The sequence below is a fragment of the Eumetopias jubatus genome, unplaced genomic scaffold, assembly GCF_037043125.1.
Source record: "Eumetopias jubatus isolate StellerSeaLion01/CBP00866 unplaced genomic scaffold, mEumJub1_p1.0 scaffold_5, whole genome shotgun sequence".
Taxonomy (NCBI): Eukaryota; Metazoa; Chordata; class Mammalia; order Carnivora; family Otariidae; genus Eumetopias; species Eumetopias jubatus.
The window spans coordinates 18,088,292-18,111,866 of record NW_028274811.1 but is presented as its reverse complement, the minus strand read 5'-3'; the positions used below and the strand labels follow the sequence as shown (position 1 = coordinate 18,111,866).

Genomic DNA, 23,575 nt, shown 5'->3' with positions numbered 1-23,575 from the left:
TCGGCCCGGGCCTCGGCCTCCGCAGCGCGCCTCGCCCAGTCCCTGGCCGGTCGCTGGGCTGAAGTTGGGAGGAGCGCGCCCCAGGTTCCGTCCTGCCCCGACCGCCTCATCCCATCAACTCCCCCCCCCACAACCGGGAGCGCGCAGGCGCAGCGGCCCGGGAATCCTGCCAACGGTCCCGGAGGCTGAGGTGGCGCCCGAGCAGCTGCCGCCACTGCCACTGCTCGCCATGGGCCCGGGGCCCCGGCTGCTGCTCGCTCTTGCGCTTTGCGTGGGGCTCGGCGCCCTCGCGCCTTCTGCGGGGGCCTCGGGCGTCAGCAGGCGAGGCCCCACCGTGACGGCCAAGGTGACTGGCGGGCAGCAAATTGCCCTCGCGCGGGCCAGGGGGACGGGAGAGCTTTGGGGACTGGGTCCTCGGTGTGCGCGGCGGCGAGGAGGGGGCTTCCCGGGCGCGGGGGACGCGACGCGGCCGCGGGGCTCAGTAGGAGGGGGCTGCCGGCGCGCGGGGGTCGCGCTGTCCGGGGCGACTTGGAGGCAATGGGCCGAGCAGTTTGAACTTAGTCTCTGGGCCGGTGGTCCGACGTGACATGCCCGGGGCGGGGGGGGGGGGGGCTGGAGGAAGCTTCCAGAACCAGTGGGCCCTTTCTCCAGGAAGGAGGCGGCCCGAGTACTTCCTTCGGCGTGGCGAGGACCCGGGAATGGATGCAGGAAGAATGCGGGCGGAAGAGACGCGCTCCGAGCCGCGGGGGTGCAGTGGGAGGCCGCCACCGCTGTCACACGGCCTGGAGGAGCCCGGGTCCAGCCCCTGCCTGGGGGGGGAGGGGGGGCGGGCGTCCGGGGAAACGTTCGCAACCCTGCTGTAAGCGAGAGGCTGTCTTCCCGCTGGGGGGAGAGGTGCGCTCAATTACACTTGGACTTTTTTAGACTTTGGACCCTGAGCTTGGGAAGGTGCTACCACGCACAGCCTCTTAATCTCCATAGGGGATGGGCGGGGGGACTGATGGGGGGCGGGGAAATCTGCCTTGGACCGCCTCTCTCCACCTTCGGTGCTTTTTTCCAGCTATTTACCCAGGTTAGAAGATAATGGGAGGGTGTGGGGAGAAACAGAGCGAGGGAGGGAGGAAGGGAGGGAATGCTTGGTGCCCTTGATAACCACTTCTAGGAAAACCCACTGGCAGCAGTGTCTTGGAATCTGGAAGGAGGGGCAGCTGCAAGTTGTTTTAATAGGTAAGTCCGGTGTTTGCCAGTGGGAATGATACCGTTGAACCAGTAGCAGAGTGTTTAAGTCCTCTACCACAGACCCCAGCTGGGGTAGGGGGTCCGGACAATGAGGGCCATGCGGAGAGGGAGGTCACCCCAACGTCTGATGTAGCCTGAGAATGAACATACCAGGCTGCAGTTAGTGTGTGTGTGAGAGAGAGAAACTTAGCCCCACTGTTTTGAGCACCTCCTTCTCTGCCCAGCCCCTTGGTATTTGGGGCATATCTAGTTTTGAGAAATGGCTTGTCCAGGGCCATAGAGCTGAAAGGGTGGGGGAGATGGAGTCTTTCAGTCTGCAGATACAATTTGGGTCTCTCGGGATATAACGTAAGCATAACATTCCTAAAACGATGAAGAACATACAGTAAACCCCTCCTATCTGCAGGGGCTAAGTTCCAAGACCCCCAGTGGATTCTGAAACCAGGAGAGCACCGAACCCATATACTATGTTTTTTCCTATACATACATACCAATGAGAAAGTTTAATTTATAAATTAGGCACAGTAAGAGATTAACAAGCATAACATAATAAAATAGAATTATAACACTATATTGTAAGAAGTTATGTGAATGTCTTTCTCAAAATATCTTACTGCACTCACCTTTCCTCTTGCGAGGCGGGAGGTGATAAAGTGTCTACTCGATGAGATGAAGTGAGGTGACTGAGGTGTTAGGCTCCTCCTCATCTTCTGACCGCGGCTCACAAGGAGAACCTGCTTCTGGCCCACGGTTAAGGCAAATAACTGAACCTTGGGAAAATGGAAACCGTGGATAAGGGGGCGGGGACTTCTGTAAACCCATCTCTAGCCCGGGTGACATTGAAAAGTACCTGGAGGATAAGAAAAGCCAGCCTGGCCATCACTTGGGAGGCGAAGGGAAATGCATGCGCAAGGGCTCTGGCCAGGAAAGCCATCAGTGTTCAGAGGACAGAGAGACGGGACAGGCTCCAGCCCAGCGGTGGGTGGCCTGTCTTGAGATAAGGCTGGAAGGGTCAGCCGCTGCAAAACCGTGCGGGGCCTTGGAGGCCACAGTTAGGAGCAGGTCTTGCGGCAGTTAATCTTCTAACTTGAGGTCTTAGTCTAAGTGCAGTTAGAGCTCCTGGGTTTTAAGCATGGTATTGGCATCATCTCATACATGCTTTTCAACAATTATTGTGGTCGCTCAGCGAGAGTGAAGTGGGAGCTCATTCAGGCTCCATGTCAGAGTCCAGATGGCGATGGCGTGGATTTAGGTGGTGGCCGTGGAAATGGAGAGCAAGGCGGAGGGACGTGAAATAGATGTTCTGCAGTATAACTAACAGGACTTGCTGATCGTTTAGATAGGGGTGGGGGAAAGGAGGTAGAATTGCCAGACAAAATATAAGATTCCCAGTGAGGTGTGACTTTCAGATAAACATGAATCAGGGCGCCTGGGTGGCTCAGTTGGTTAAGCGACTGCCTTCGGCTCAGGTCATGATCCTGGAGTCCCGGGATCGAGTCCCACATCGGGCTCCCTGCTCAGCAGGAAGTCTGCTTCTCCCTCTGACCCTCTTCCCTCTCATGCTGTCTCTCGTTCTCTCTCTCTCTCAAATAAATAAATAAATAAATCTTTAAAAAAAAAAAAAAAACATGAATCAGTTCCTAGTGTGAGTGTATCACCTGCAGTATTTGGGAACAGACTTCACCAGGGAAGCTTTTAAACCTACTCAGTGCAGAGACCCACCCCAGATGAGGTCAGTCACGATCTGTGTGTCACCCCGGGCTGGAAATGTCTACAAGGGGCGCCAAGAAGGGAGGAAGCTGGTGGCTCCAGGAGGGGAAGTTGGAGCATCTCTGCCCCTTGGCTAGGGTGCTGTCACTGAGCAAGTTTTCCTGCACTCAACTGTCAGAATTAGTAATAGATCTCCATTCCCTTCCTACCATATTTATTATGAAGTTCTAAAAGCTAATCGTGTAGGCGAGTCTTCTACAGATTTGACCCTGTCGAATGACTTTTTCAATGGACTTTTTAAAACAAGTCAATATATGGGAAAATAGAGACATTAAAAATTATTTCTCTGAGGGGCGCCCGGGTAGCTCCGTCGGTTAAGCATCTACCTTCGGCTCAGTGGGGAGCCTGCCCCCCCCCCCGGCTTGTGTGCTTGCTCTCTCTAGCTCCCTGTCAAATAAATATAATTAAAAAAAAAAAAATTATTTCTCTGAGTTCAGAAAAGTCGATAAATTGGCCATCGCTTTCATGTTTTCCGCAGCAGTCCGTCCTTTTTCCTCCGATTTCATTTAAAATTGGAATCTGGAATAAGAGAGGTGTGAGGCACTGTCCCCCCAGGGCCTTCAGTGGCACTCAGCAGCCACCACCGCAGCTGCCTGAGCAGCCCAGCCCTGGAGCCTCGGGTCCACGCTCTGGCTCACTGGTCTCAACATCCCCCGAATAGGCATTTGCCACCCTGCACTTCTCAGCAGATGCCAGGCGTTCTGGGCAAGGTCAGGCACGTAGACTAGAAAGAATAATGCTGCCATCTTTCCAGCTGCGTTCATGCATGGCCCAACTTGCCAGCACTTTCTAGAGCATGAAGTGGCCACGTGGCTATGGCCTGGTGCCCCGGGGCAGGTGATTTAATGTGTGAGGTTCCATTTCCCTCTCCTTAAGTGGAGACAGATAATATCTACCTACAGGGGTTTTTTTTTTCTTTTGTTTTTTGGGTTTTGGGTTTTTTTGCATATTAGATGTGATAAAGCAGGTAAAGTGCTTAGCCTTGATTTAAGAGGTCAATTGTTGGTGTTATTTATGTTACCTTATTAATGCTCCCGTGAAATTGCAGCCCTGAAAAGAAGGGTCATCTGTGGAACAGATGAGCAACAGGAGCTCAGAGTTGAATTAAGTTGCCCAAGGTCCTGTAGCCAGTTAGTGGTGCAGTGGGGGTGTGAGAACAGTTAGCTCTTGTACTTGGCGTCTGCCCTAGCTGCTCTGGAAATGGAAGGAAGCAGAATTAACCCTACAGGGGTTAGGATCAGGCTGTGTGAGTGACTGCTTCCTCTTCCCTCTTTTCTCTACCTCCAGTGGCCCATCATTTTCAAATGACTTTCAAAGGCAGCCCTCAGCGGAAAAAGAAATGACTGAGCTTACTCCTGAAGTGTGGTGTGGAATCCAGTTACCACCTCTGCCAGGAAGCCCACCCTGATTCCCCACAGATAATCATCACCTCTATCCATTTCATCTGTACTTATCTTGTTATAAAACCAGATTTTCCAATATATTATAGCTACTTACATATGTGTTTTCTTTGGGACTGTAAACTCCCTGCGGCTAGAGGCTTTGCAGCCTCACCCCATGTCCAGAAAAGGGCCTGTCTCCAAGGGCACGCAAGCAGTCAGAGATGTTCTCAGGGTGATAGAGGGCAGTGGGAGAGGGTTTGCCTGACAGCCACCTTGGGTCCCCTGCACAAAGAGCCCATTTCCTGCCCTGGTGCTTTGGCTCCAGAAAGAACCGTGCCCGGTAGGGCTCATGCCCATTCTTGTCCCGGAGGCCGCTCCCCTCCCTTCTCCAGGATGCCTTCCCTCACCCTTAGCGTCCCTCCAGTCTGGGGATACTGCATTCCTGTGACCCAGGACGATGTGACTTTCTCATTTCCACCGGAGTCAGGAAAACTCTGCTGTATTTTCATGCCGTCAGTCACGAAGTGGAAGGACCCTGAAGTTTGGGGGGGAAAAATCGTGTTAGTATGTGTGTGAGGCTGCGCATCAGAATGGCAGATTTTTATTGAAGAGTTTTGCTGGGTGACAGGCCCCTTTTCTGTGCCTTCTCCTGTTGCTCTCCCGCGTTTTATGCTTCTTGCTGTCCAAACATCCACAGGCTTTATTTTCTCTTCTGTAGGTTAAAAGTCTGGCAGGCGTTTCTAGTGTCTTGTATGGTGTTCCTTTAAGATGATGTTCCCTGGGCGCCTGGGTGGCTCAGTTGGTTAAGCGACTGCCTTCGGCTCAGGTCATGATCCTGGAGTCCCGAGATCGAGTCCCACATCGGGCTCCCTGCTCAGCAGGGAGTCTGCTTCTCCCTCTGACCCTCCCCCCTCTCATGTGCTCTTTCTCTCTCATTCTCGCTCTCTCAAATAAATAAATAAAATCTTTAAAAAAAAAAAGATGATGTTCCCTGATTCTTCTCCCGGGGCTGCTTCATCATTCCCTGTTCCTGAATTTACTCCTGGGCTTGGGAATCCCTTTGGAGAAGCTGCTTCTCTTTAACACCAGCCCTGCGTGACCCAGCTTGTGGCAGCCTGTCCCCGGGCCATGCCAAACTGTCGCCCTCAAGTGCACCGTCCTCAAGTGCACCGCCTCATCTCCAGGGCACGGTCTTTGATACAGTCTATAAAGTTCTGCTGTATAAATAATAATACAGTTGCGACTGCTGTGGCCATGTGAACGTTCAAAAATGCCACACGGAGCACTAAATATCACATCACCCCGTGACAGACGTGCTGATGTATTGGCAGAAGCTCTTGTCTTGCGCTAAAGCTTGACAGTCTTTACTTCATGATTTTTCTAACCTGTAAGACATCTTTTTTCTTTGACAACCCTTCTTATATTTTTTAAAGCCATCTCTCAAATGTCTTTTTTTTTTTTTTACCCATTCAAACAGTAAATTGGTTCATATCATCTAAACCCGCTAATAGAATGCCCTTCGACTCCGTAGCCTTTTCAAGCATTCCGTCTGTGTCATCCTAACACGGTGATTTGTGAAGCAAAATGTGTATCATTTCATTTCGGATGAAACGGTTTTTTAAAACTCGTTTCAGGGAACATGTAGGGTTCATCGGCACACAACATGACTCACACTCACTTCTGGGTACGTGCTTTCTTTCATCTATTCTAACGTGTTATGCCGCAGAGACCACAGTGTCCCCGCAGGACTTTGGGGGCATGAGAACTGAGCTGGGCGTCGGAGTGGGCAGGGCAGACGGCTCTGTCGGGGCTCTGGACGAGGCTGGGGACCTGGAGCCTTACGGAGTCCGAAGTGAGTGGCAGGCCTTTCGGAGGACTTGCTGTGCGTTTTGATGTCTTGCTGTTCCCTTGACAGCAGGTGTCTACTGAGCACTCCCTGGGAATTGGGCACGGGTCGAAGTTACAAAAAAATAAGTCTCTCCTTACCTGTTGTTCTCTCCTGCCAAGATCAAGAGCATCACCTTTCAGAAGAGCACAAAGCTGGGACGGGGGAGGTCGCCGCAGTGCTGCCCTGGGCGTGGAGTTCTCAGAGACCTCACTGGCTGACTAGGGACCTTGCTGAGTCAAACTTCAAACCCAGCGCCTCCGTGTGGTGCCTGGCCCATAGGGGGTGCTCACTAAGTGTTGGCGGAATGAACATTTTTACAGGTGGAATGCAGCCACACCATGGTTGTAGAGCTCCTTTGTCACCTGCTGGGGAGGGGGGGAAGGGCTCTTGCATCTGGATGCATTCTCAGATTGTACCTTTCATTTCACTCCTACTCGTGGCTTTTCCCCGTTGTAACCCTCTGCTCTGCTGTTCACCCACACGCAGGTCTTCTTCGATGTGAGGATTGGAGACAAAGATGTTGGCAGAATTGTGATTGGCCTCTTTGGAAAGGTTGTCCCCAAGACTGTGGAAAATTTTGTCGCGCTCGCAACAGGGGAGGTATGTCTCAGTTTTGGATCCCTTAAATGTGCATGGTAGGGGGTCTTCCTTCTTTGAAGCCCAGCATAGAGATGTCTTCCGGGAAAATGAGTGTTGATTGAGCAGGTCTGATGAACCTGAGACATCTTACAATATTTTACTTTATTTTACTACCAAATCTTACTCTTTGGGTGCTCAGTGTGCTCGAGGTTCTAGAAATTGAGGGGAAGCAATCAGCACGTGAGAATGCAGATTGCTCTCTTTTCACTTATTCACATTAATATCCTACTTCATAAAGTAGGATCATATAATATCCTACTTCATATCCAAGTAATATCCTACTTCATAAATCAACACAGTTGATTTATTTCTTTATTTTGGGTCCATCAATGATAAATTTCTACCAGAAAATTGTTGCAGGGACCTAATTCTGTAGGTAGTTTGTGTCATTTTCTCATTTAGTCACATCCAAGTAAACACTGGGGCTCATCTTGCAGTATGGGTTGTATCTACTCGTATATTCAATTGACATAATCTCTTTAGAAAGGATACGGCTATAAAGGAAGCAAATTTCATCGCGTCATCAAAGATTTCATGATTCAAGGAGGAGACTTCACGAGTGGGGACGGCACCGGCGGTAACCATGTCTTTTGTGTTTCTCCTTTTCTGCTTACCAAACTGAAACCCAAGATCAAGTCCGTGCATTCACCCCCTGAGTTGAATTCCCAGACGTATGAAACAAATTCCTCATGACCACCAAACTAATTCTTCAGAAGGACAGGGTTTGGGGGGGGGGCCTCATCTCCCAAAATCTAATTACGGGTACGAATGAGGGAGGCCTCCTCACTTAAAACAATATTGCTCTGGTTCATTTTCTTTCCATAGTGGAGATACAGTCATCCAGGAGACGGCTGTGCAGTTACTAACATGCTAGACTCCCAGGAGGCAGCAGTAAGGGAAAGAGGCCCGGCACAGAAAGGAAAGGTCGAATACGAATGTGTGCGCACACTGGGGGGACGGCCGGCTCCCGACATGGATGTGGTGGAGAAGGGCTGGGGGAAGCATGCCCGGAGGGAGAGACCGGAGTTGAGGTGGCAGGATTGCAGGTGGATTTACCCCCTTTTTTCCAAATTCTTTCATACTGTTGCCCGCTTTTTCAATAATAATAATAAAAGTAATCAGTGAGTTGTCAAAATTATAATATACATTTTTATAAGCCAAGTTAGAGTTCTGTGAAGCACAAATAATTAAAATTTATGGACCATCACATATCCCTGAACTGATTGTTCCTCACGAGGGACTGTGCACACCCAAGCTCTCTGGGCTGCTTTCCCTCAGAACTGTAGCGAGTCCTTTTCCCGAACACACACGCTATAGCTAACTACATTAGGATTTAAATTTACTTCAGGTTTAAAATTTTTAATTCGGCAAATATTCTGATGGGTATGAAATTGCTAACTTTTTAAAGAAACCCTTGGGCCCATTTTCAAGCAGGACAGCTAATTTTATGTTTATTGCAATGATTTACTTATAACAAAAAGGCTGCCATTAAACCCTTTGATTTGCCAGGGCCTTCAGGAGAATTACTTTTAGCCCTTGCAAAAACGCTGCAGGGTATGGGGATAGAGAATGGAGCAGAGAAACACGGTCAGGTTACTTGGGTCCCTGGGGTGGGGGAGGATGCCCACGAGAGCAGCCTTCCCCCGGCTGCTGCAGAGCTGGGTCTCCCTGGAGGAGTGTGCAGCTCCCAGTAGCAATGCCCTGGACACTGGCGTCCCACGCTCCCGCCCTGGGGCCCAGCAGGAGCAGTGACTGAGCTTTCCTGTGTCCTTGTTTCTGACGTGTCTGTCTCCCTTTGCCTTCCCTGCCGTGTGTGTGTGTGTGTGTGTGTGCGCGCGCGCGCGCGCGCGCGCAGGTCTTGGCGTTAAAATTCTCTGAGGTTTGGAGGAAGGACCTTTTGGGTCACTTACGTTCAGCCTAGACCTCTCTGTGAGCAGAGCTTTCCTTCCAGGACACCTCATCTGTCACTGACCAGTCCGCTCTAAATTGCCTGCCTTTGATAGCCACTTCTGGTCCGTCCAGCCAAGCCAGGATTTCGAGGTTGGCAACCTATGGGTGAAGAGCCAAGCAGAAAGGGAGGCGGCGGCATGACACACATTCCATGTGTTGGAGGATAGAGCAGTCGCTTCTCATGGTCTGTACCGTTCTCTTAGGGGAGAAGCGGGTTCTGCTCTCCTTGCTGCTGAGCTGGAACTCCGGTCCCCATGGCCGCGTCTGGCTCTTCCGCTGCAGGTCGGATCGCTGGGCGCTCCCGTTGCCGGGCCCTTCTGTAGCCTGGTGAGCCTGGAAGGTGTCGTGCCTTGCGACGGCCCGGCTGGGCTGCCCTGGTTCCGGCGCCGACGCAGGCAAGAGCCGCCGCTGTAGGGTCCGAAAGCCACGTGACTGCCAGGTTCTGCGGCGCAGTTTTCACGCTCTGAAACCTCGGTTTCCTCATTTACAGTGGGATTGAGAAGACCCGTTCTGCAGGGTTGTGAGAATTAGCTAAGGGTGTTTATTAAGTGCTGATTGCACCAGGGTTGGGTGCTGAGGCGGGAGTGACGTGGAGCTCGGGACAGACATGGCACCAGTAAGACGGCTCATCCCGCGTTCCACGTGGCTTAACGATGTCATCCTGCCCGCGCTTATTTCCCAGTGAAATCCTTGACTTGTCTGGTTGGGGTCTTGCCTTGAGGCCAGAAGGAGAGTACCATCTTTAAGGCTTTTTGTGTGTTTATCTGAGTCTCTGGTGCCCTGCTTCCCAAAGGAGTGAATTTATCACTTCCTTTATTTCTCCTTATGCTTGACCATCTTTTACCCATCCCCATGTCCTATAGGGTTCTATTAACCAAATCTATTAAAACCTTATGGTTCCTGTGATTAACATAACAAAAATTTAAAGGAAGAAAAAAAAAACCTTATGGTTCCCTTTGAAGAATTTACTTTCATATAACATCTGGTGATTCTCTTTTTTAATTTTGTCTCACCCAGGTATAAGTATTTATGGTGAGACATTTCCAGATGAGAACTTCAGACTGAAGCATTATGGCATTGGGTGGGTCAGCATGGCCAATGCTGGGCCTGATACCAACGGTTCTCAGTTCTTCATCACCTTGACGAAGCCCACCTGGTTGGATGGCAAACATGTGGTATTTGGAAAAGTCATTGATGGAATGGTAATGTGATATGTTATTACGCCTCATTCAAAACTTTATATTTAGAGCGAGAGTATCTTCAGTGATTTATTTTAATCTTAAAATATGCTTGGTAGAGGTCCATCATTCTATGCTGACTTGCCTCTTCAAAGGTGAACTGTGTGTGGTATTTTAATCGTGAGGAGCACTGGGGCAGAAGATGGAGACTTGCCATGGAAAAATCGAGGGCTTAATCTATCTCACTACCTGATATAAGTGGAAACTTTTTTTAACGTCCCCAAATAAAACCCGGGCCCCATATGTGCATACAATAGATTATTATTCCTTAGAAAGGAAGGAAGTCCTGTCACATGCTACAACACGGATGAACCTTGAATATGTTGAGTAAAATAAGTCAGTCACAAAAGACCATATGATTCCACTTTTAAAGGGTATCTAGAGTCGTCAAATACCTGTAAAATGAAGTAGAATGGAGGTTGCCAGGGGCCGGTGGGAAGGAAGAAACGGGGAGTTGGTGTTCAGTGGGTACAGAGCTGCAGTTCTGCAAGAGAAAAAAAGTTCTGCAGATGAGTTGCACAATAATGGGAATATACTTAAGACTACAGCACTGTATACTCAGAAATAGATAAGGTGGTACATTTAGGTTTCTTACCACAAATTGAAAATAAAATACTAAAAAAAATCCCTCGAGCACCACATGGTTGCATACCGAAACAAGTCCCCTCCAAAGACACAGTCGGAGAGCAAACACCGTTACTGGAAGCAATTCAAATTCCTGCAGGTGTGTCTCAAAGAATATCTCAGGGGTCCAATTCACAATCCAGAGAAACACTTCTTAAAATCCCTCTCCTCTGCTCCCAACATTTCTCTTTCCTAGCAGCTGCCCACAGAAGCTCTCCCAGCTCCTAAACTAGCAGGTGTAAGGTCTGCCCAGCCCAACTATGGACCATTCCTGACCACCCCCCCCTTCCGTATTTGATTTGGTTTCATTTTCTTTTGTTTGTTTTTTTAATGGTTTTATTTATTTATTTGAGGGAGAGAGAGAGAGAGAGAACCAGAGAGAGAGCGAGCATGAACGGAGAGAGAGGGAGAGGGAGAAGCAGACTCCCCACTGAGCAGGGAGCCCGACGCGGGGCTTGATCCCAGGACCCTGGGATCATGACCTGAGCCCAAGGCAGACGCTTAACCAACTGAGCCACCCAGGTGTCCCCATTTTTATTTTCACGTGAGCCGTTCTGTCTCTTCCATCCAAATGCAAGTGAACCAAGCTCACTTGCGACAATTCTTCCACAACTTCTACCCCCATCCTAATTCCACCCATCAAAAAGCCAGGAACCGAGCTGACCCACTCAGAACCTCCCTCACAAGGCAAGGAAGTGTTCAGCCTGAGCCACCGAAGACAGGATTCTCGTTGGCAAGTGAGAGGAGAGGGAGCGAGGGCAGACACGTATCACTTCATAGATCACTTCCCATCCTATCACAATAAAGGACAGGCCTATATTCTCACGAGCCATAACTGTCCTTCGAGGCATCTGTTCTCACACAGTAATGAATGCCAGCACTCCTCAAGTCTCTTACGGAATGATGCCCGTGAAGTGAGCTAAACCTGCACGTGCCTGTGCTCCATCAGTTAGCGGTTTTGACCAGTGGACTGAACCGGGTTTTAAAAAGTTTAACCAGGTTCAAACATTCATGCGACGAGTGTTTTTGAATACGTCGTGCTAACCTGTAAGAAATGAAGAGTGCAAGTGTTGTGGTTTCTTCTTCCGGTCATGGTTTTTCCTCTCATTCTCTAGATCTTCTGTCTTCTTGCCCTACCCGACCGTACCAACTTCCTCCCCCCCGCTGGGCTGCGTCCTGGGAGACCCGCTGCCTGGGCCTAGAGGAACAGTCCTTAACATTTTATGAGTCCTAGACTTCTTTGAGAAATTAATGAAAACTATAGACTTTCTCTCCAGGAGGAAAAAAGTTGTGTGTATGTGTGTGTGTTTTATGCTGTTTCAAGGAATTTTCAGAATCTCCTGAATTCCAACGCAGACATCATCTGGGCTGCTTTGTTAATGCTACACTTTTCTTGAACTCGCCTCAGACATACAGAATCAGAACGTCCAGAGGTGGGCCCTCCAATAAGCATTTTTAAAAACTTTTTGAAAATATACATAGAAATTTCCACTTTAACTCGAAATGAGCATTTTTTAAAATGTTCCACAGGTCATCGGATGGGTAGCCACTGCTTTAGGCATACATGTGTACATGTGTGCACAGACACAATGTTTAGCAATATATATGAGTATTATTAGAAGAATGCTGGTCTTTTATCTTAAGTTAACCTAAATTGGCCAGTGATTGGGTTGGGTGGCACCATGTCCAAGGCAAAGAGACAGCTTGTTGCTATTTTTGTCTCAGCCCCGTTTGGGAAACCGGTCAGAAGCCATCATTCCTAGTCCTGGACCAGTCCTCCCTCCTTCAGTGTGAAGCTCCAGGTGGTACCTGGGATGTGCAGTCCTCCAGGGTAGAGAAAGAGCCTTCACACCACTGTGGGGTTGGGGTCTCTCACTCCACCTGTAGATTAATGGCTTGGGTCAGCTTTAAAATGGGCAAACCCAGAACTAGCTCCACTTCTAAATCTACTTTCTGACCCAGGTTCTTATGCCTACACCGTTTACAGGGTATCACTGAAGCTGATTCATATTCCATGTTAACTCTTACATTGGGGTGTAAAGTGGGTAAAATACGTTTTATTAGAGCTATGTGTTTATGAAAATATTATTTTTAGGATATAAAATGCTAATTAAAAGAAGTGAGGAAATATGTTCTTTCAGTAGCAAGGTGGTGGGTAAGCATTATTCTGTTATATATACCTTTCCTGAATATTTTAAGTTTTCCATAGTTGGCTTGCATGACTTTTGCATCATACCAAAAACAACAACAACAAACCTGGTTTCCTACTTGGGCTTTCAGACTAGGCATTGATTTCACCTGTGATCCCCACAGTTACTGGTGAGAAGTGAACCAGGGGTCTGCTTTTCTCTCACCAGACCGTGGTCCACTCCATAGAACTCCAGGCAACTGATGGGCATGACCGTCCACTCACCGACTGCTCCATCATCAATAGCGGCAAGATAGACGTGAAGACCCCCTTTGTGGTTGAGGTTGCTGACTGGTGATACAACGGGTGGAAAATGAGAAACACACTCTGGCAGGGATGTGTGTGTGTGTGTGTGTGTGTGTGTCTTTTAATTCTCCAAAGTTACTGTTTTGCTTAGTTTCCTCACTCCTGTGTTTTACCCCCGATCACAGGAAAGTTCAAAACATCAACCACTCCGTGTTTAGTTTGCATGAATTGTGGTAAATCACTTGTTTAGGGACTTGGCACTTAAAAGACCTATGCCCTTCCTCCAGTGGTGCTATTTTTAAACTAGAAAACTTTGTATTGTCTGTTTTCTTTTGAAGAACACAATCATTATTTTGCTGAATTAATTGTGATTCCCAAGTTGATTGACGCTGAAGATTTGTCTGAAGAAGACTGGGGATGTAAAGTTTGTTATTTTGTGTTCAAACAAATTCTTTGCAGGTAAAGGGAGATTTGATGAGTGTAATCTGTAATCTGATATATGTCATAGGAACTTTTACCTGATAAAAGGTGCTTTTGTGTCCTCTATATTAAATGCTTTTTATATAGGTCAACTCTTTTTGCAAGTCTTTTTTTTTTAAGTTCTTTAAAAAATTCATGACAAAAATATATGTACTCTGATGTTAACAATGAACAGATTAGAGAGGGTTCTGTCAATCAGAAGCTAACACAACTGGGGATAATTTGGGATAGGAATGCACAGAAATGATGCCTAACCACATCCCAGATACCTGAGCAGATTAATTTACTAATTTTTACTCGCTGTAACAAGATCCCTTGAGTTGAGCTGTAACAAAAAGGCATCATTTTTTTTTTTTCACTTACACAAGGAGCATGAAGATTCGGACTGTACTTAAACCAAATGGGAAAGTGGAACCCTGCTGGGGCCTTGTTGTAACATACCTGGCTGGAACAGAGCACCTGATCTCTGTTCAAATGGGAGTGGTATCTCTTTGAAAACAGCCCCGTTGCTTCTCCTCTAGGACCCGTGGAGTGAGGACTCCCAAGAATTCCATCTAATTCCATCTCATCAATAAAAAAAGAAATAAGTAAATAAATTTTGACAACTACCTTTTTTAAAAAATTCCATCTCCATGGGACGTCTGGGTGGCTCAGTCGGTTAAATGTCTGCCTTTGGCTCAGTTCATGATCCCAGGGTCCTGGGACCAAGTCAGAGTTGCGCTTCCTGCTCAGCAGAGAGTTGGCTTCTCTCCCTCTGCCCCTTCCCCCACTCATGAGCGCTTTCTCTCACTCACTCTCTCAAATCTTTAAAAAAAAATATCCATCTCTTGAGCTGTATTCTTTTTTTTTTTTTTAAGATTTTATTTATTTATTCGACAGCTAGAGAGGGAACACAAGCAGGGGGAGTGGGAGAGGGAGAAGCAGGTTCCCCGCTGAGCAGGGAGCCCAATGTGGGGCTCGATCCCAGGACCCTGGGATCATGACCAGAGCTGAAGGCAGACGCTTAACGACTGAGCCACCCAGGCGCTCCTCTTGAGCTGTATTCTAAGAAAAACTGTTTAAACAGGAGATGAGATGAAATGAGCATTCTCAGTTAATCACTACAACCCTCTTGGTGAGCAATTTATTTTCTAACAAAAAATTTACTAAAGACCTTTGATATGCCAGGTACCAGTTTTGCATTTTGGAATATCACAGATGACAATGACAAAAGGACCTCAGGGAACCTACATTCTAGAGGCAGAGACAGAATAAATAAGGTGCCAAAAAGCGTGCAGATGGTGTGTAGAAGACATGCCCAAGTGTGGGGGATGGCCGGGAGAGCAGCTGGGAGGGGAGTGCTGGGTGAGGGGTCTGGGGAGGCCTCCTGAGGGGCAGAGAGACTAGGGAGCAGTCCGGCAGTGCGGCAAGCCTTCCCGGCAGAGAGGGAAGCTGAAGTAATGAGGGTCCTGAGGTGAGAAGGAGCAGGTTCCAGGGCCTGCTGGAGCCTGCGAGGTCAGAGGGCCCAGGCTGAGACTGGACTGTTCTGGGCCTGGGTGCCAGGGTCGAGTTCTTCCCTGACGCACAGTACAATGGGGAGCTATCGGTGTTAAGCTGGGGCAGGACATGAGTTGGTATGCACCTCAGAAAGATGATTTCGTCTGCCACAAGGAGGATTTTTATAGGGGAGCTAGCATACACATCCAGAAACTCAAAACACTCACATCTTTTGACGTCCTATTACCTGGGACGTTGCTGCGGAACGTGACACCAAATTGTCATGGGCCTCATTGGCCAGTCCAGCATCTAGTCCCCGTGGCCTGGGGATGGCCACCCATTTTCTTCGGGGAATCAGAGTATTCCCTCAAGCGCTTCTTTTTAGTAGGGGAGGACGACCCTACGGATGGGTACATACGTGGCCTGGCAAACTCCTTTATTAGCTCACTTGATAATTATTTATTGAGTGCTGGGTAGAGCTGCTAACAGAGACAGCCATTGTGGTTCCCATGAAAGGAGACAAATGATTCAAACATATACCACATGAATATGTAACAGGACATCAGGGAGTAATAACGTCTCTGAAGAGACACAGCATGGAGAGAGGACAGAGAGTCTGCTGGGAAGTCCTGAGTGTAGGCTGAAGGAAGTGAGGGGGCAGCAAGCCACGGGGACATGGAGGGAAGGGTGTGTGAGGCCGTGGCCCTGGGCCATGGTCAGGCTGGTGGTTTCAAGAAAGATCAGGGTCTAGGTATGCAAAGCAAGGGTGGTGGGGGAGTGAGATGGAAGAGGGAGCAGAGATGTCCTGGGCCGGGTGACTGGCTCAGGGAAAGGAATCTGACCCGAGTCATGGTAGTGAGTCTCAATTGTGAGACCTCCAATGGAAATACTGGGAAATAGTTGCTATCTTGTTTCTCAGAGGCTGTAAAGGAGCAAGCCTGAGAATGAAACCCTCACAAAGGGAAGCTGATCCAGGAAACAGAAAGATGTGTTCCTGAAGACACCAATGAACCCCTGAGTCCAGCCATGCCTGAAGCACATCTCTACCCCAAACTCTTTAGCTCCGCAAGCTAATACATTTCCTTTTTATCGCTTAAGCCAGGGCAGATTGAATGTTTGTGACTGGAACTTAAAGTCTTTGTCTAACAGAGCAATATTGAAAAGTTTTATGTATAAAAATGTGAATTGCAAGGACACCTGGCTGGCTCCATTGATAAAGCATGTGACTTGAGTTTGAGCCCCATGTTGGGGGTGGAGTTTACTTAAAAAAAAAAAAAAGATGTGAATTGCAGAATTATTTATACTAGCAAAATACTGAAGCCACCTGAATGTCCCCAAAATGGTTATAAGTCATATATCCCATAATAGAATAGCATGCATTCATTAAGATGAATGATAGAAAACTTAGAGCAACATGAGAAAATGGCCCTTTTCAAGAAAAAAGTAGGAATTTCCATGCACAGCATGATCTCAAGTGTGTAAATACATTCTCACAAGGCAACTGCAACAAAATATAAATTGTCATGAAGCAAATGCAAATGGGATTTTTAAACTCTTATCTTTTTTTTTTTTTTTTGCTTGTTTTGGTCTTCCGGTTTTCCTCTAAGGTGCATTTCTTTCTAACAATTAGGAAAATAAATGTATTTAAAAAATGTTTTTAAGGTAACATGGGAGGAAATTGGAAACAAATATGCATGAGACACAAAAAGGTGCCGTAAGTCTCTGTGTCAGAGGGCAGGAATGTGAGCTGCTGCTCCCCGGGAGCATAGGGACACATACTTTTGCCATGTAGTGTTTTTTTAATTAATATGAGCATAATGATATCTCGCTAGTGACGAAGCCAAAAAGGGTTCATTTTCAAAGGGCTGAAACTCTGAGAGCACTTAGCGCACAGGGAGTAAACTGCTAGGCTGTCTACCATACCAGACAGCCCATAAGCTAAGGACGCACCTCCTGCTCAGAGCTGTTTGTCTCTCCTACATGGAGGGTCACGCCTTAGACCAAAAGCAGCAGCAAACTCACAACTATCAACGACTACTTTACAAAAAGCCTATGCTTTCTGCAAAAGCTTTTGAAATCAACAGTTTGCCCTTTTGGCAACTGTGCTGTCAAAAGGACACATATAGCCAAGGGCGTGTGCAGAATCAGAGGAAAATTATGCTGGCCACCACTGTCACCGTGCCCTAATTATTAAAATTTGGTCCTGAATCACTTTAATAAACAATTTAAAATATTTTGGTGTCCTGAGCCCTAAGTTGTTTTATTCCAAGTGCTATTTAGCAATTTTGGGGATCTTCAAATAAGATAAATTTTAGTAAAATTTATTATTTGGACAGACTGATTAGAAGGACATTTTCAAAATTATTAACTACTTCGTTTCTGATGAGATTCTGGGTTTTGAGCAGAACTCACCAAACTTTTTTTTTTTTTTTTTTTTTGCCGTTTGAGTTACATAAAGACAAAAACATGGCAAGGATTTTATAGCAGGAAAAGGATTTGTTTTTGTTTTTCAACATTCCTGTATTTCAGACAACTGAAGAAATCTTTGATCTGGAAGTCTTGGAAATTCAAAGTCCCCTTAAGGCATTTTTTTTTTTTAATTAAGAAAGAGTGAAAACAGTATTTGTAACGGAAAATTTTTGTGCTGTTAAGTACATAACGGCTTTTACTTAAGTCTGTCATTCATCTTGTGGACTTCAGATTTCGGCCAAGCATTAAGTTTTAGGTGTGATATAACCTCACCTGCTTGGAGGTTTGCTGGCCTTATTGATGTTCTTGAGTGATGGAAAAGCACCTGGCACTAAGAGAACAACAGTGACGAGTCACAGGAGTCCTGTCTGGAAGAGAGAGAGAAAAAAATGTCCAACTGACAAATATTCAAGTCAACACTAAATGCATCACAAAATCCATACTTGGAATTTTCATCCCATCACTAGTTCCAACAGAAGACTCAAGAGTCAGGATTGGGAGGCTATGGAGAGAACCCAACATGCCACTATCCTCCCAATTAAAAGACTGTTCAACCTTGGCATTCATCTTTCGGCTGTTTCTGTTCTTTTTCAAAGACTGTTGCCTTTAAAAAATATGTATCTTCGGAGTTGAGGTTTGAAGGGTCTGGTAGAAGTAGATTGACAAAAAATGAGGTGGGTGTCCAACAGTCAAAGGGAAGATCCAGGTGGTGATAAGATTTAAGTGGAAGGGGCGCCTGGGTGGCTCAGATGGTTAAGCGACTGCCTTCGGCTCAGGTCATGATCCCGGAGTCCTGGGATCGAGTCCCGCATTGGGCTCCCTGCTCCTTGGGACCCTGCTTCTCCCTCTGCCTCTCTCTTGCTCTCTCTCTGTGTCTCTCACGAATAAATAAATAAAATCTTTAAAAAAAAAAAGATTTAAGTGGCAGTGTCTGTGGTGGGTGGTAGCCGGCTTCCATGTCATTCCTTGGTTGTGAGCATGGCCGGCTGCTGGCATCTGATGGTGGAGGCCCAGTCCTGAGTGGAGCACTTTGGATTCGGCCTGAGAGGGGATGAGAAACTGCACTCTCCAGTCGTAAATACTATGCAAGTCAGGTTGTCCACCCTAGAAAGCCTCACGTTTGAATCCTCATCTGTTGGGGGATTCATGTGGCCTGCCTGGTGCAGGGGGTGGGGCGGTCAATGAGAAGAGTGTGTACGATCACACCACATACCACCTGGAAACTCAGGCGGGTATCAACATCGTGCATTTACAGGTTCGCTCTCAGTGTTCTGCTCTGTTCCTGGCTACAGAGCATCTTCCCGACCCTTGTGCAAAAAGTGGGAAAGAATTCAGCACCAATCTATCACCACAATGGGAAAAATCCACGGGAGTTTCCCTCTGTGGGTGGGTCAGTGATGCATCTAGTTTTGCTTTCATGCTGCTGCAACATAAGTCACGAAGGAGGGGTCATCGTGCATGCACCGGAGGAGAGACCAAGAAGGAAAGGATTTATCCAAAAAACCTGGAGCTCCCTGGGGATAGGGGTCCTGTTTTCATTCAGGCTGCTACAACAAAGTACCATAGACTGAGTGGTTTGTAAACAGCATTTTGGAGGATGGTGGCCGATTTGGGGACTGGTGAGGGTCTTCTCCCTGGTTCATGGACTGACATCTTTTTGTGGTATCCTTGCATGGTGCATGGGGCAAGGGAATTCCCTGCTCTCATGACCTAACCACCTCCTAAAGGTCCACCTCCAAATACCATCACACTGGGGAGTAGGTCTCAACATATGAATTTGGGGGAGGGGACACAAACATTCAGCCTATAGCAAGTCCCAACCTCCCACTCTCAGCCCCAGTCAGTGAACGGCACCGCCCTTCAACCACTGTGCAGTCCCAAAACCCATCCTTGACTTCTTTCTCCCTTACTTTCTACATCCATCACTAAGGTCATTGGTAAGCTGTACCATACATCTTAAATATCCACATCCTATCCTCTTCACCCAGATTATTCAAGGGGTCTCCTAACAGTCTCTCTGCTTCAGATCCTGCACCTGACCAGTCCATTCTCCATCAGCAGCTAGAGTGATCTTTTAAAAATAAATTGGCTCAAGTGTGATACATCATGTGCATTACCCTAAAAGGTTTATTGTTCATTGATATTTGCAAGCTGTCTGAAGGATTTTTTTAAAATTCATGCTTTAAAATGTCTCATGCCTGGGGCACCTGGCTGGCTCAGTCGGAGGAGAGTGCAACTCTTGCTCTCCGGGTCATGAGTTCAAGTCCCACATGGGGTTTAGAGATTACCTAAATAATAAAAAAAAAACTTGAAAAAAATTTTAAAATGTCTCATGACTAATAAAAAAATAAAAAATGTAAAAAATAAAATTATTTGTCAGTTATACCTCAGTAAAGCTGAATACAAGAAAATAAAATAGATCATATTTCTTCTGTGTAAAACCCACCAATGGCTTCCCATTGCATGTAGGCTATGAGTCAAAGTCTTGAATGCCACCTCTTGAGGGGGAGCCCTGTGGGATTTGGCGTCAGCCCTTCACTCTCCTCCACACTCAATGACTTTTTGTGGAGACTTGACACAGTTCTCTCCTGATTCAGGGCTTTAGAGCCTGCTGATGTCTCTGCAACACACTCCCCTCCCCCATTCTTTGCACTACGAATTCCTCCAGCACTCTTTAGGTCTCAAGTTCAATGCCACTTCCTTAGAGAAGGTTCCTGCCCTGCCCCTATCTAAATTAGGTATCTTCCTTGCAACATAAGTATTCATTTTTCCTCATAGCACTTAACACACTTCATAATGACAAAGTTCAGGGATTTTTATCCATCCAATATCACATTATTCTGTAAGTTCCATGAAGTCACATTCAAATTCAGATCAAATTTAGAAAGATACCAAGGATCTCGAAAAACATTTTTGTTGTCTTCTGTGAAGAAAAATTACCATGATAACCAGATACAAAAGTTCATGTGAAAGAAGATAGTTGCGAAGTGTGATAGCTCTTCTCTTTAACTACATTTAAAATACCTTATTGGGGGCGCCTGGGTGGCTCAGTTGGTTAAGCGACTGCCTTCGGCTCAGGTCATGATCCTGGAGTCCCGGGATCGAGTCCCGCATCGGGCTCCCCGCTCAGTGGGGAGTCTGCTTCTCCCTCTGACCCTCTTCCCTCTCGTGCTCTCTCTCATTCTCTCTCTCTCTCTCTCTCAAATAAATAAATAAAATCTTAAAAAAAAAACAAAACACTTTATAAAAAAAAATAATAAAATAAAATAAAATACCTTATTGGTTTTGTTGAGATGCTGATGTGTTGGACTGTTGTCCTAAAGGTATCATCAGCCTTCTGTTGTAGCCATCCTGACAATGTCTGACTCTGGGTGTGCTCCCCCTAAAAGTATTGAGGTTATTTTTTTTAATTAACAAAGAGTTTTAAAAAAAGTTTAAACATTTAAAAAATATGCAACATGAAAATAATTTGAAATGTCCTAGTGCGGTTCTCAAACTTCCTCGTGCACGAGAATCACCTAAAGGGCTTATCAGATCTCCAGGCCCCACGCTCAGAGCATCAGAGTCTGGACATCGGGGGCAGGACCTGAGAAATTATATTCCTAACAAGTTTTTGGATGCTGCTGCTGCTGCTGGCCCCAGGTCCAAACTTTGAAAACCACTGCCCTAGGGCGTCACCCAACCATGGCTTCTAATCACTGAATTAGCTTCATCATTTGTTAGGAAGGATAGTGGAAGAAATCATCCAAATGTGTACTTACCCAATCCAATCAAATTAGTGAGCAACTGTAGGAAATCATTGTTCTCAGATCAGGATGTAATGAAACATTACGGAAATTTGGGAAGATGTTAGCACATCCTCATTCAGGTCACTGACTCCACATGCATTTATGAAGTTTCTGCTGCGAAGCACGGAGCCAGCCTTGAGCTCGGTGGGAACACAGGCGCTGGGCATCTACTCCTTCAACAGTGTCTCCTGAGATCTACTCCTGGCCCCACACTGGAGGAGGAGTTCACCTTCTTTGCGGGGGAGGGAGAGTAAACAAATAAACAAAGAGGATAATTACAGATGGTGAAAACTGCTATGAAGTAATAGTTTGCTCTGATACACAAGAAGGCAGAGAAAGGCAAACACCGCACGATTTCACTTATACGGGCAACCAAAAAACAAAGGAACAAACACACAAGCAGACTCACAGATACAAACTGGCATTTGCCAGATGGGAGGGGTTGGGGAGATGGGTTAAATAGGTGACGGGGATTCAGAGATACAAACTTCCAGTTATAAAATACCTAAGTCACAGAGATGAAAAGTACAGCACAGGAAATATCGTCCACAATATTGTCATAACGTATGGTGGCAGATGGTGACTGCACTTATCATGGTGAGCACTGGGTAATGTACAGAATTGTTCAGTCATGTTGCACATCAGAAGCTAATATATGTCAACTGTACTTCAATACTAAAAATGTTTAAAAATCATGGTGCAGAGTGCGGTGACCAAAGAGGGGTTCTTTGTGGAGGGGATGTTGAAGCTGATACCTAACAGGTGAGAATGAGCATCTTCTCAGGGGAGAATGGGTGTTTCAGGCAGAGACCAGCAGGTCCCAAGGAGGGACCTGGGTTGGCAAGTCCTGGGGACTGAAACGCCAGTGTCATCAGCTAGATGAATACCCACGGGAGGAGAGCAAAGGAACTTGGGAGAGGGTGGCAGGAGTTTCAGCTTCATGTGGGAATGGAAGCTCCTGGAAGATTGTGAGCAAGTGACATGATCTGAGGGACACAATAAGACGACATCTCTGGCTGTGGTGTGCAGAACAGACTGCAGTGGAAGCGGACGCAGAGAGACGCAGGAGGCGGCTGCAGCTGCACGCGCAGAGCTTGGTTTAATCATGTGGGATGGGGAAGCAGCCGATAACTTGCAAAGTCGTGTAGAAAGATCAGCAACTGTTACACGCCTAGCTCTTTCCCATTTGAGTACTCATGTGTGGTGTGGTTCAAATAGGCCCACAAATATGAACAGTTGTAATGGGAAGATGCTGCGGGAGTGCATTAGCCTAAATTTGGGAGATAAAATTTTCAAATTCTGATTTCCCTTATTATCTGGTAGCCTTGGTCAAGCTGTTCTGTTTTTGTAGCCTTCATTTTTCTCTGTTAAGTGGAATGGTAAGAATACATATCTCATAAAGATGTCGTGAGGCTTCAGTGGGACAATCTAGGGACAGCATTTAGCCTTGTACCTCTCGGCGCCCAAATTGGCGCTCAGTCATATTTGCTACTTACCAATCCCGCCCATCTTCACTTTCTTCTTCAATAAAAGCTCATAAAAAGTTTGTAAAGTTATAATGGGATGAGGTCTGAAAAAACCTTATCCAACAATATGCAGCACTCAGTAGGAGCTCAGTACACAGAAGTATCCAAATAAATAGAATATCAAAGCTGGAGACACTGTTGAGGTCTCTCTGACTGATGATGGGAGAGTCGTGGAGACAGAAAATATGTCACATTTTAGAGGTCAGACTTACAGTTCTACTCCTAGGATATAAAACCAAGTTCTTCTCTAGATAATTACATGGACTCCAGAGGTTTACCATTTTAACGTACCCTCCTCCCCCTCGCACAAAAATAAGTGCCTCTTCACCCTCACCAGAGCCCAGACTTTCACGATGTCTGTGTGGGGGCAGAAAACATAAATGGTGCAGAAATACCAGTTTTGAGTTAGTGTCTGTTTCTTCCCTGGGTTTCCACTGCTGAATTCAAAATCTGTAATTACCATCAAGGATGAAGGATGAAAACCACAACAAAGCCCAGATGAAAAGGACGCTTGGCTTCCAAGCTGCGTATATAGAGACTGTGGAAGACAGCCTTATTCCCGGAACTTTATAACCAATTCAATTAAAAGGAAAGACACTCTCTAGGAAATGGCCAAAAATTCCAAGAGAAGACAACGATTATGTCTCTATTCTTTAGATGCCTAACCAGTGC

The 23,575-nt window shown here is 46.7% G+C and overlaps 1 protein-coding gene across 1 annotated transcript; it reads left to right on the top strand.

Annotated features, from left to right (window-relative positions):
• The first annotated feature begins 229 nt into the window (after positions 1–229).
• Positions 230–13,216, top strand: PPIC (peptidylprolyl isomerase C). Its single transcript, XM_028103643.2, has 5 exons — positions 230–346; positions 6,766–6,879; positions 7,402–7,495; positions 9,886–10,070; positions 13,088–13,216. The coding sequence occupies exons 1-5, from the start codon at positions 230–232 to the stop codon at positions 13,214–13,216; spliced, it is 639 nt and encodes a 212-aa protein (XP_027959444.1).
• Positions 13,217–23,575: the final 10,359 nt, after the last annotated feature.

Coding starts and splice junctions, on each gene's coding strand:
- PPIC (XM_028103643.2), top strand. CDS start 230: ATGGGCCCGGGGCCCCGGCTGCTGCTCGCTCTTGCGCTTTGCGTGGGG. Junction 347..6,765: donor GCCCCACCGTGACGGCCAAG/GTGACTGGCGGG, acceptor ACCCACACGCAG/GTCTTCTTCGATGTGAGGAT. Junction 10,071..13,087: donor GAAAAGTCATTGATGGAATG/GTAATGTGATAT, acceptor TTCTCTCACCAG/ACCGTGGTCCACTCCATAGA.